Below are 11,345 nucleotides of genomic sequence, written 5' to 3' on the forward strand. Positions count from 1 at the left end.
CCCCGTTTGGGAGAGTAGGGGCAACCTGTACTCACATAGACAGCTGAGGCCCAGGGCAGGGACTTCCTTGAAGTCACAGAGCAGGGATATAAGCCTGGTTTCTGACTGTGCTGAGCTCCTCCTAAGTTCCCAGCTCCACTTCCTATGGGGATCCAAGAGGCGGGAAGGAGACCTCAGACTGGAGGGAGCACAGGGCCAGGGCCCATCTCCCACAGTCTCTTCAGGGCCCCCTTATCTCCCACCATCCCCCTAATTCAGGGCCCACCTGCCTTAGGCGCCCTCTCCCTGCCATCTCCCACCATCCCCCTGCCTCAAGGACCCTCCCATCTCTCCCACAATCCCTGTTTCAAGGGACTCCTCTCCCGCAATGCCCCTGTGCCAAGGCCCCATCTCCTGAAGTCCCCTGATTCAAAGCTCCCCACACCCCACCCAGAGGGCCGCCCCCCCACCAATATCCTTGCTCTGGACACCACTGTCCAGAGCCCATTCTGCTCAATATCTCCTATAAAGAAACCCAACTGGCTCTCCTAACAAAAGCCAAACCCAAATTTCCCAAGGTTGCCTGTGGGAGGAGGCCTCCCGCTCTCTGCTCCCCAAGATTCATCTCCCTCTTGGGGGCTCTTCTGCTCACCTCTGCTGCCCCCCTCGCTTTGAACTCAGTTGCTGCTCTCCCATTAACGCTGTGGGCTAATTGTGCACTCACAGTCCTCCTTTGATTTCCTGAAACTAGCTAGACCTAAGTGGGAAGCCTGAACAAGATTCTACTAAAGGCCTGGGGCTGACAAAGGGGAAATAAACAGTAACAAGCCAATCTGATCTTCAAAGTATGGCTCATTTAGCTTCAGCTTGGGACCTTCCCCACACAGGGGGCCTCCCTGCCTACTGCTCTACCAGCCCCTTTGGCAGGGGCTGTCTCTCCCACCCCATGGGAATGCCCTCCAGCAGGCCTCAAAGCCCAGACCAAAAGGGAGGGTCTCAGAAGACAGCTGGGGTTAAGAGTCACCTGGATATTCTACCTGGGTAGTCTTCAGTCCCAACCCAGCCCTGAAACTCCAGTCCATGTAAGGGAGCCCAGGCTTCCTGATAGATTCCTTGAGGCTCTTCTGGTGCACCCCTTTAGAACTCTGGCCATTTACCCACAACTCACTCAGGGGCAGGGGTGAAAACTGAGAGGGAGCCATGACTGTGGGAACTAGGGAAAAGAAAGGCCCATGGCTCTGACACCAGCCATGCCTTGGGACATCCAAAGGGCCAGCAGCTCCTACCGTTACTGTTAAATTTAGGAAGGCAAGGGGCACCTGGCTGGCTCAGTTGGCAGAACAAGGGACTCTTGGTCTCAGGGTTGTGAATTTAAGCCCCACATTGGGTATGCAGATGACTTAAAATAATTTTTTTAGAAGGTTTAACTCTAGATATAATCAAAACATGATATTGTGGTGGCAGTAACATCGACCACCATTTATTGAAGAGTATCAAGTATCAAGACTCTTTTGAGCACCGTACGTGGACCATTTAACTGAATCATCATTACCCCATGAGTGAGTGTGGTACTATCAGGATATCCACAGTCCCAATGAGGACACTGAGGTTGGGGGAGGTCATCACAGCCTAGATTTTCATCTCTGACTCCAGAATCCCAGCTCTTTCAGTTATAACAACTCCCTCTTTCAAAAATTCTCAAACCTGGGGGCACCTGGGTGGCCCAGGCAGTTAAGCATCTGATTCTTAATTTCAGCTCAGGTCATGATCTCCGGGTCCTGAGGTGGAGCCCCACATTGGGCTCTGCGCTGGGCATGGAGACTGCTTGAGATTCTCTCTCCCTCTGCCCTTCCCTGCCTTCAATAAATAAATTAACTAATAAATAATTAATTCTCAACCCTTTCCCAACTCCCCCTCTTGCTATCTGAGGGGAGAGGGGTATCCTAAGGTCCCTAGTCCCAACTCATCCATCCCTGGGAGCTCAAGGTCTGTGGGCGGGGGGGGGGGGGGGGGGGTGGAGGGGGGAGCTTTGCTCTCCACCTCGGCTACCCCCTCCAGCAATCATAGACCTCTCACTAGCCTCTGCCCCCGGGGAAGGAATAGATTCCCACCAATTATCTAGTCTCGCCATTCAAAATGCGGTCCATGAACCAGTAGAATCAGCACTACCTAGGAACAGTAGGAAATGTAGATTAATGGGCCCCACCCCAAATCTGCGGAGTCAGAACGTCTGAGTGTTTTATCAAGCCCTCTAGGTGTTTTTTATGCACCCTAGAGTGAGGACGACAATTCTCCACGAGCCACATTGTACCCTGCAGGGGAGGGAGTACACAACGCCTGCTTCTGCCTTTAGATCTGCCATGACACCCCCCACTCCTGACGACCCACGCTCCCCGACACCACACGCCCCTCTTCTGAAACTACAATTCCCACAATACCCAGAGGCGCTTAGCGTTGCTTTACGCGACTGCGTCCCCCAAAGTGTTTTCGCGAGCATCAGGAGGACTACAACTCCCACAGTGCTCGGCGGCAGAACCACCGCCCCCGGCGGCTCCCGAACGGCGCCACGTCGGCTCCGCTGGGTGGGGCCGGGCTCAGACGAGGCCGCGGGGGTCTGCAGGGCCGCTCGTTACAGCGGTTCTACCCCTCAGGACGCAGACATGGCGGCCGAGAAGGACCAGCAGAAGGATGCCGAGCCGGAAGGGCTGAGCGCCACGTGAGCAAGCCGGCCGTAGCCCCCTCCCGCCCGCCCCGGACCGAAACCCGGGAGCCCTGGTCCTCCGCCCCCTCCTCCCTCGGGGCCCGGGAATCCGGGCCCCGGCACTAGAGTCTGGGCTTCTGCTCTCCAATTCGAGGACTCTGCAGCCTGGACCCTCCGTCCCCTCCTTCTCTGGGATTTAGGAGTCTTGGACCCTTCCCCCCGCCCCCAGGGCCCCAGAGTCCAGCCCCCTTCGGCCCCCCTTCTTGCTTGGGGTTGGGGGGCTAGGGGGGTCCGGGCTCTACCCCGGTCCACCGCTAACCCGGGGCCGCCCGCCAGGACCCTGCTGCCGAAACTGATCCCATCCGGCGCGGGCCGGGAGTGGCTGGAGCGGCGCCGCGCGACCATCCGGCCCTGGGGCTCCTTCGTGGACCAGCGGCGCTTCTCGCGCCCGCGCAACCTGGGCGAGCTGTGCCAGCGCCTCGTACGCAACGTGGAGTACTACCAGAGCAACTACGTGTTCGTGTTCCTGGGCCTCATCCTGTACTGTGTGTGAGTGCCTCGCCTGCTCCGCACTCAACCCCACCGGCCAGGCCGCGTCCCCACCGGAGAGCCCTGCCCCCCCCCCCCCGGTCGGCCCCGCCCCCACGGGACAGCTCGGCCAGAGCTTTTCACCCAAGGCCCGGGACCCTACTGCTCCCTCAGCCTGGCCGGGACACAGCTTGACCAGATGTGACCTGGTCTTGCGCGGCCTCAGGGACGTAGCCTGCCGTCCACCGGTGTAGGTGGTCAGGGACCCCCTGGCTGGCTCATTCCCAGCTGCCTGACCGGTGCCTCCCTACCCTTCTCCAGGGTGACGTCCCCCATGCTGCTGGTGGCCCTGGCTGTCTTTTTTGGCGCCTGTTACATCCTCTACCTGCGCACGTTGCAGTCCAAGTTTGTGCTTTTTGGTGAGAAATCCCCTGTCCAGACGGTTCCCTGAGCCTTCAAATCCTGGTCTTGGAACATAAGCCTTAGACCCCAAACCCCGGTCTGCCCAAGCATAGATTTACACTAGTTCCCCTAATTCGATCCGTTAAAATCTCAGACCCCCCGCCGCCAGCTGATATTTCTCAAAGCTGGAGATAACCCAGAACCTACTCTTCACCTGGCTTCTGTCTTTTAAACCCACTTTCCCTCGCGTCCATTCTCCCTCACTTCTCTGCAGAAAGCACCAGCTTTCCGTACCCATATTGGACGCCAGGTGGCGACCTTATGCTGGCCTAGATCTGTGTCCCTGTCCTTTCCCGCTTTGTGGGGCGGGGCCAGAAAGATCTTGAGACTGTTCCAAGAGGGAAGCTGAGGTTTGTGGCTCCCGAAGTCCCAGACTGGCCCTGGGCATCACCGGGAAGAAAGAGGGGCCTTGAGTCTCCGCCCAGGGGAAGCTCAAGGTTCAGAGTGGCCATACGGAAGAGCTGGGATCAGACAGGAAGACCTAAGTCAGAGTCATTCAGAGGCTTGTTCATTCTGACCGTGAGCCAGGTGGGCTGGCACCTGAGGGGCATGTCAGGCAGGCACAGGGCGTGGAGGGAGCGCCTGGAGCAAAGCCACCAGGGCGTGTAGACCCGGTCCTCCCGTCTGCCCCAAGAAGCCAGAAATCTTACGTTATTATGTGCAATCACTCAGTTAATCCAACAGCCACAAATCAGATTCTTGGGGAACATTGTGCAGACTGCAGAAACACATCCACAGATCAGATTTGGCCTTTGGGTGAGACTCCTGGTCTATGTGAGTGCAGATGGGAGCAGGAGAGCCGTGGTCTGGGGGAGTGGGAGGCGGGGAGCTTAAGCAGAAGTGGGGCTGAAGAGCAGTGAGGCATGGTTGTGGGGGGGGGGGTTGCAGTAAGGAAGGTGTGCTCTGTTCAGGTGGGAACATCAGAGAAATGGGTGAGGTCAGGGCTTGGGGGGCCTTGGCATGAGGAGTTTGGACGATCCTGAGGCTCCCGGAGCTTGTGACACCGGACTGGTGCGGGGACATCAGGGGTTCCTCAGGGAGAGGGCGCGTGTGTTGGAACAACTGCCCCAATGCTGTCTGCCCCCCAGGCCGAGAGGTAACCCCAGCCCATCAGTATGCTCTGGCCGGGGGCGTCTCCTTTCCGTTCTTCTGGCTGGCTGGTGCCGGTTCTGCCGTCTTCTGGGTCCTGGGTGAGTACAGGCTCTGGGTGGCCGGGCTGGGCGGTGGGGAGCAGGTGAGGGAGCGAGGCCCTGAGCCGCTCATCTTCCTGCAGGAGCCACCCTCGTGGTCATTGGCTCCCACGCCGCCTTCCACCAGACCGAGGCTGTGGACGGGGAAGAGCTGCAGATGGAGCCTGTGTGAGGTGCATGCGGACCCGCGGGCCTCCCGAGTCCGCTGCCTCGGCCCTGTTCGCCCCTGCCCCGCACGGCCCCGCGGTCCTGGCCAAAGGCGTCCGTCTCTTCCCAAGCCCGGGGAGGGATTCCGGCTATGGAAATAAAACTGTTAACAGTTGTCATTCAGCAGATCTCTCCCAGGGTCTTCTGTGGGCCTGGGCAGGGGGCGTGGGGGGGCTGCAGAGACCAAGATAGAGGGGTCCTCTGGGTGGGGGGAGTTCAATAAGCAAGATAAATCACTAAAAAGGAGAGGATGGGGCGCCCGGGTGGCTCAGTCGGTTAAAGGCCTGACTCTTGTTCTCAGCTCCGGTCTTGATCTCAGGGTCGTGAGTTCAAAGCCTGGGTTGGGCTCCACACTGGGCGTGGAGCCTACTTTAAATAATTAATTAATTAAAAATATATGATAGGATGGCAAATGGCGGTAAGTTCTGGGGGGGAGAGTGAGCCAGGGGTACCCCAGACCACCTCCTGTGTTCAGTGATTTGCTAGAAGAACTCGGTATATAGTTGGATCTACAGCTGTAATTCATCATGAAAGGCTACAAGGCAAAATCAGGGAAAGTAAAAAACACTTGGGGCAAAGTCAAGAGACGGCCAGGCGCAAGCTTCCCAGGGGCCTCCCACACGCTGTGCTCCATTCCTCCAGCAGGTATGGATGTCTGCCAGGGAGGCTCATGAGGCCCCCGGTGCCCGGGCTCTCTGCTGGGAGGTGGCCCCGTAAGCACCCTAGGTCTAGCATGTAGGGAAATTCCAGACTCCCGGAAAGGAAGGCAGGTGTTCGGCATAAACAGTATCATTTGCACAAACAGTGTAGCCACAGTGAGTCATTCATATCAAGGACACACCGGGGAGAGGCCTTCTGGAATCCAGGTTCCCAGACACCAGCTGAGGGCCAACTATGTCAGCAGCCCTCTCTAAGGACGGCCTACTCTGTTAACTCCCCTGCATAGAGAAAGTTCTAGAGCTGAGGTACAGGTGAAGGAAGGCCTCCCTGAGGCCCTGCCGCTGAGCGAAGGAGCCGCTGCAGATTCTCAGGAGGAAAATGTTGTGGTCAAAGGCCGGGAAGCGGCCGCGTGCCTGGGGTGGGGGGTGAGGGTACAGGGAGGGGGCCCCTGTGGCTGGAGAGGACGCGCGGGGGGACGCGGAGGGCGAGCAGGCTTCCGTGAGGGCTTTGGTTCGCCCCTGAGTGATGTGGGAGGGACAGAACCCACCTTTCACCATAATGCACAGTCTGCTGTGCGGGAGCGCTGACGACCGAGGAACACGCCTGACAGGGCGAACACGGGACAGATGCGACAACAAAGTAGGGCGCCGGGCTCTGAGCAGCCACTCCAGAGGGGGCTGGTCTGGGAGGGCTCTCTGAGGAGGCGACATTTCTGTGAGCCTGGAGGGACACGGAGGTGGCCACAGGCAGAGCGGTGGGTGCGGTGGCCTAAGCCGGGCCACAGCGCCAAGACCTTGCAATGCAGTCCCCTAGCCTCTCCGACTTCGCAGGTTGTCACCAAAACTCACCTGCTCGCCGATCATCGAGCAGGCGCTTTAGTGAGTGCCCACAGAGTACTCAGCGTTGTTCTGGAATCCTTCTGCCTCGTGTGGCGGCTGAGCCCTTGAAACATGGCTGGCCCCAACCGAGATGTGCCGTGAGTGTAAAATCCACACCAGATTTCAAAGACTTAGCGGGAAATGGTGTAATGTCTTACTAATAATTTTCTATACTGGTTATATGTTGGAAGAGTAGTATGTTGGATTTACTAGGTAAGTTTATGATTATTTTTTAAAGACTTATTTATTTTTTCAAGATCTTGTTTATTAATTTGAGAGAGAGGGGAGAGCATGGAGGGAGAGGGAGAAGCAGGTTCCTGCTGAGCACGGAGCCCGACGCAGGACTTGATCCCAGGACCCTGAGATCATGACCTGAGCCGAAGGCATACGCCCAACCGACTGAGCCACCCAGGCGCCCCTGTTTATTTGGGGGGAGAGGAGGAGAGAATCTCCAGCAGGCTCCCTGCTGAGTGAGGAGCTCCCAACCCTGAGATCATGACCTGAGCTGAAATCAAGAGTTGGACACTTAATGGACTGAGCCATCCAGGCGCCCTGTAGGTAAATTTATTATTTCCACTTTTTTTTTTTTTAAGATTTCATTTATTTATTTGACAGAGAGAGCACAAGCAGGGGGTGGGGGAGAGGGAGAGGGAGAAGCAGGCTTCCCGCTGAGCAGGGAGCCCGATACGGGGCTCAATCCCAGGACCCCGGGATCATGACCTGAGCTGAAGGCAGATAGATGCTTAACCAACTGAGCCACCCAGGCGCTCCTATTCTGTCCACTCTTTTCTTCACTTTTTAAAATGTGAGGTAGAAAATATAAAGTGACATCTGTGCCTCGTACCCTGAAGTCTACTTGACACGCTGGATGGCACGCTGGACAAACTAGCCCTGCAAACAGATGGGCCCCTGCCCTCTCTGGGGTCACGTTCAGTGGCAGAGGCGCAAGCAATACACGAACCAAACACCCAGTGAACAGGAATCTCAGAAAGTGATAAGCTTGTGAAGCCAATAAAATGGGACCGGGAGAGACTAGAGAGTCGTGGAAGGAGAAGGCTCACTCAGCGTGGTGAGGCAGGGCCTTGCTGGGATGAGGAGGAGATCGCTCCTTGGGGGTCTGGGGGAAGAGTATTCCAGCCAGCGAGAACAGCAAGTGCAAAGGCCCCGGGGCGGGGGGGGGGGGGGACCTGATCAGTGACAAGGCAGCGCTTGTGGCTGGGTGAAGGGAGGGAAGGAAATAGCTGTAGATGATGGTGGGGAGGATGTTGGAACCAGATCACACAGGACCTGCAAGCCATTGAGAAAGTCTTTGGATTTTAGCTTAAGGTAGTGTGGACTGTGGAACGGTTATGACCAGTGTGGGGACAGGGCCAGGTGTGAATTTTAGAAATCTCCCTTTAGGATTGAGTGCGGGGCTGGGCTAGATCTAGGGAACGGGGCCAGAGAGGATGAGGCAGGGACATGGAAGACAAATTCAGGACCAGGAGCTTAGTGACTGATGTGCATGGGACCTGAGTGGGAGGGAGCAGGCAAGGATGAGCCCCGGGCTTCGGTTTCCAGCAAGACATTTCCAGCAAGACGGGAAGACCAGGGGGCCTGGGCGGCTGGGTCCACGTTGGTCCCAGTCACCAGGGGCACGCTTCCAGTGGCTGCCACCAGAGGGCGGAAAAGTGCTTCCTGCGGACCTTCTCCAGGGAGGGCACCAGAGCCGACTTGTGGGAGATAAAATCTGGGATCCCCAGGCCCAGGTAGGCCCCTGGGTCTACAACAAGGCCAGGCTCCCAGTCCCACTTCTGGGGTAGTAGAAGGCGTTCTGTCGGCTGATGGAGATGCCGGTGTCCCGGGGGAGACAGTCTTCGTGCCCATAGGGTGGGCGGTCACTACGTCCAGTTTACACTGCCGAGCCTGGAAGGAATGTGGTCAGGCTGCCTTGTTTGGAGGTGACAAGGCCAGGGGCCCAAGGACCAGCACTGAGATCACTGAGGCAAGTGGTCAGCAACCTGGGGCTGGGGGGTGATGGTGGGGGGTAGAGAGACTCAGTCCAGAGGCCTCACCTGGGAGTGATTGACTACAGGTCCCTGGTTCTGATGCTGGGTTATTGAGATGCCTCAGACCAGAGTTTCTATGGGGGTGGTCAAGACTGGAGGCCCATTCCCTGTGCACCCCTCCTGAATGACCCTGGGTTGCGGGGTTGATGTGACACCAAGGGCCTGGTGTCTCATCAAGGGGGCAAAGGTCTGGTCGTCTATTTTGGTGACAGATCCTGGGAGTCCAGTTGGCTGGTTGGGAGTGACAAATTGAGAGTCTGATTGTCGACTTCGTTATTAAAGAGCCTGTGGGTCCAGGTTTGGCATGACAGGGACAAGGGATCTAGTTGTCTAGTGCAGGGGCACCTGGGTGGCTCAGTCGGTTAAGTATCCAACTCTTGATTTTGGCTCAGGTCATGATCTCAGGGTTGTGAGATTGAGCCCCATGTCAGGCTCCACGCTCAGTGGGGAGTCTGCTTAAGATTCTCCCTCTCCCTCTGCCCCTCCCCCCACACATGCTCACTCAACTGTCTCTCTCAAATAAAAAAATCTTTTTTATTTTTTAAAAGATTTTATTTATTTATTTGACAGAGAGATAGAGAGCACAAGAAGGCAGAGTGGCAGGCAGAGGCAGAGGGAGAGGGAGAAGCAGGTTCTCCGCTGAGCAGGGAGCCTGATGCGGGGCTCGATCCCAGGACCCCGGGATCCTGACCTGAGCCGAAGGCAGATGCCCAACCGACTGAGCCACCCAGGCGCCCCAGTAAATCTTTAAAAAAAAAAAAAAAGTAGTTGTCTAGTGCAGAGTGACAGAGCCAGGGAGTGCCTACACCTCATTTTAGGTGTCAGATGGGGCATCTGGTTGTCTTATTTGGGGTGACAGTTTCTAGTTTGGGGTAATAGAAATTGATCTGTTATCAGCTTTGAGGTGACAGAGACGGGTGGTCAGTTGTCCAGCTTTGGGTGATAGAAAAGGGGTGTGCGTATCTAGGTGGCAAATTTGGGGGCATGACCCTGGGAGTCTAGGACCCTGGTTTGGGATGACAAGGTAGGGTGTCCCCTTGGCTGGAAACAACCTGAGGCGGGTGTGTTGTCTGCTTGACACAGGCAACACAGGCCACGCCGTCTAGTGTGGAGTAGCAGAGCCTGGAGGTCCTGCTGTGTGACTTGGGACAACAGAGATTGAGGGGTCTCACTGGCTAGTGTGAGGTGACAGAGACTGGGGAGTTGCATTTTTTTAGTTTGGGGAACGTCAGCTTGTGTAGTTTGGGGTTAGGAATCAACACAATGGGTCTGGTTCTCAAATTGTAAGTGACAGATTAGGGACTCTTGTCTGGTTGGGGGAGGCTGGGACTGGAGTTGTTCTTGCTGTCAGAGATGGGGGGCCTTGTCAAGGTTGGGGTGATGGGGGCTGGGATTCTAAGGTCAAGTTTGGGGAGACATGGTTATCTAGTTGCTAGGATTCCAACATTTTAAGGTTTGGGATGCCAGGTTGAGCATTCAGTGACTAGTTTGGAGCAACAGAAATTGGGGGTCTGGTGGATTCCACTGGGGTGTCTGAGGCTTGTGGTCATCTCATTTGGGGTGTCAGATGCACAGGCCAATTGTCCAGTTCAGGGTTATAGAGACCAAAAGACTGGTTATCTGTTTAGGTGATGACAGTGGGTTTGGGGCTTTGATTTGGGGTAAGAGACATTGGGGGGCCATTTGACTAGTTTGAGGCAGCAGACACTATAGGTCTGGTTGCCTAGCTGGGGTGTGAGACTGACTAGGGTCTATTGTTTGGCTTGGAAGGCAGAGATTAGGGACGTGGTTGTCATGATTGGGATTTCAGAGGACTGTGAGGTTTCTTTCTAATGGGGAGGCCAGACGCTGGAGATCCAGATGTCTGGTTTTGGACATAAGAAGTGGGGGTTCAGGGGTGCCTGGGTGGCTCAGGTGGTTGAGCGTCTGACTCTTGATTTCAGTTCAGGTCATGATCTCTAAGTCATGAGATCAAGCCCCTCATTGGGCTCTGTGCTCAGTGAGGAGTCTGCTTGAGATTTTCTCTCTCCCCCTCCCTCTGCCCCTCCCCTTGCTCATGCACTCTCTCTCTCTAATTAAATATATTTTAAAGATTTTATTTGAGAGAGAGAGTGAGAGAGGGGGGAGGGACAGAGGAAGAAGCCGACTCCCCACTGAGCAGGGAGCCTGCTGTAGGGCTCGTCGTCCCGGGACCGGAAACCAGGACCTGAGCCAAAGGCAGACACTTAACTGAATGAGCCACCCAGGGGCCCCTAAATAAATAAAATCTTAAAAAAAAAAATAAGTGGGGGCTTATTTGTCTAGTTTGGGGTGGCAGAGATTAGGGATCAGTTGTGCACTTTGGGATGAAACGACAGGGATTCGAGGGTCTAGCTGAGGGTGACGGAGAATGGGAGTTTGCAGTCTGGTTTGGCATGAAGGGGTGAGGGGTCTGTGTGTCCAGTTTCAGGCAACAGATGAGTCTGACGGACAAGAGGAAGGCTAGAGGGGCTTTGGGCCCCTGCTCTGGTCTGAGGTGATAACCTCGCGCACCTACTTGCTCAGTGTGGAATAGCAGAGCCTAGAGGTGCTGTTGCCCTGTCTGGGGGTGGCGAGTCTGAGGGTCAGGTGTCTGGTACTGTGGGACAGAGAATAGATTCCGGGAATATTTGACAGAGACTGAAGGCTTGGTTGTGGGGAAGAAACCGGGGTC

The 11,345-nt window shown here is 56.0% G+C and overlaps 1 protein-coding gene across 1 annotated transcript; it reads left to right on the forward strand.

Annotated features, from left to right (window-relative positions):
- The first annotated feature begins 2,557 nt into the window (after window positions 1-2,557).
- RABAC1 (Rab acceptor 1) lies at window positions 2,558-5,190 on the forward strand. Its single transcript, XM_028088150.2, has 5 exons — window positions 2,558-2,695; window positions 3,017-3,229; window positions 3,530-3,627; window positions 4,759-4,860; window positions 4,944-5,190. Exons 1-5 carry the CDS (start codon window positions 2,640-2,642, stop codon window positions 5,030-5,032), a joined length of 558 nt encoding a protein of 185 aa, XP_027943951.1. The 5' UTR covers window positions 2,558-2,639; the 3' UTR covers window positions 5,033-5,190.
- Window positions 5,191-11,345: the final 6,155 nt, after the last annotated feature.

The sequence above is a fragment of the Eumetopias jubatus genome, unplaced genomic scaffold (assembly GCF_037043125.1).
Source record: "Eumetopias jubatus isolate StellerSeaLion01/CBP00866 unplaced genomic scaffold, mEumJub1_p1.0 scaffold_10, whole genome shotgun sequence".
NCBI classification, from domain to species: Eukaryota; Metazoa; Chordata; class Mammalia; order Carnivora; family Otariidae; genus Eumetopias; species Eumetopias jubatus.

What these genes read in the sequence shown, in the direction of transcription:
- RABAC1 (XM_028088150.2), top strand. Translation starts at nt 2,640, where the DNA reads ATGGCGGCCGAGAAGGACCAGCAGAAGGATGCCGAGCCGGAAGGGCTG. An exon ending in GGCCTCATCCTGTACTGTGT is followed by an intron (nt 3,230 to 3,529) that starts GTGAGTGCCTCG and finishes ACCCTTCTCCAG; the next exon opens with GGTGACGTCCCCCATGCTGC. An exon ending in TGCCGTCTTCTGGGTCCTGG is followed by an intron (nt 4,861 to 4,943) that starts GTGAGTACAGGC and finishes ATCTTCCTGCAG; the next exon opens with GAGCCACCCTCGTGGTCATT.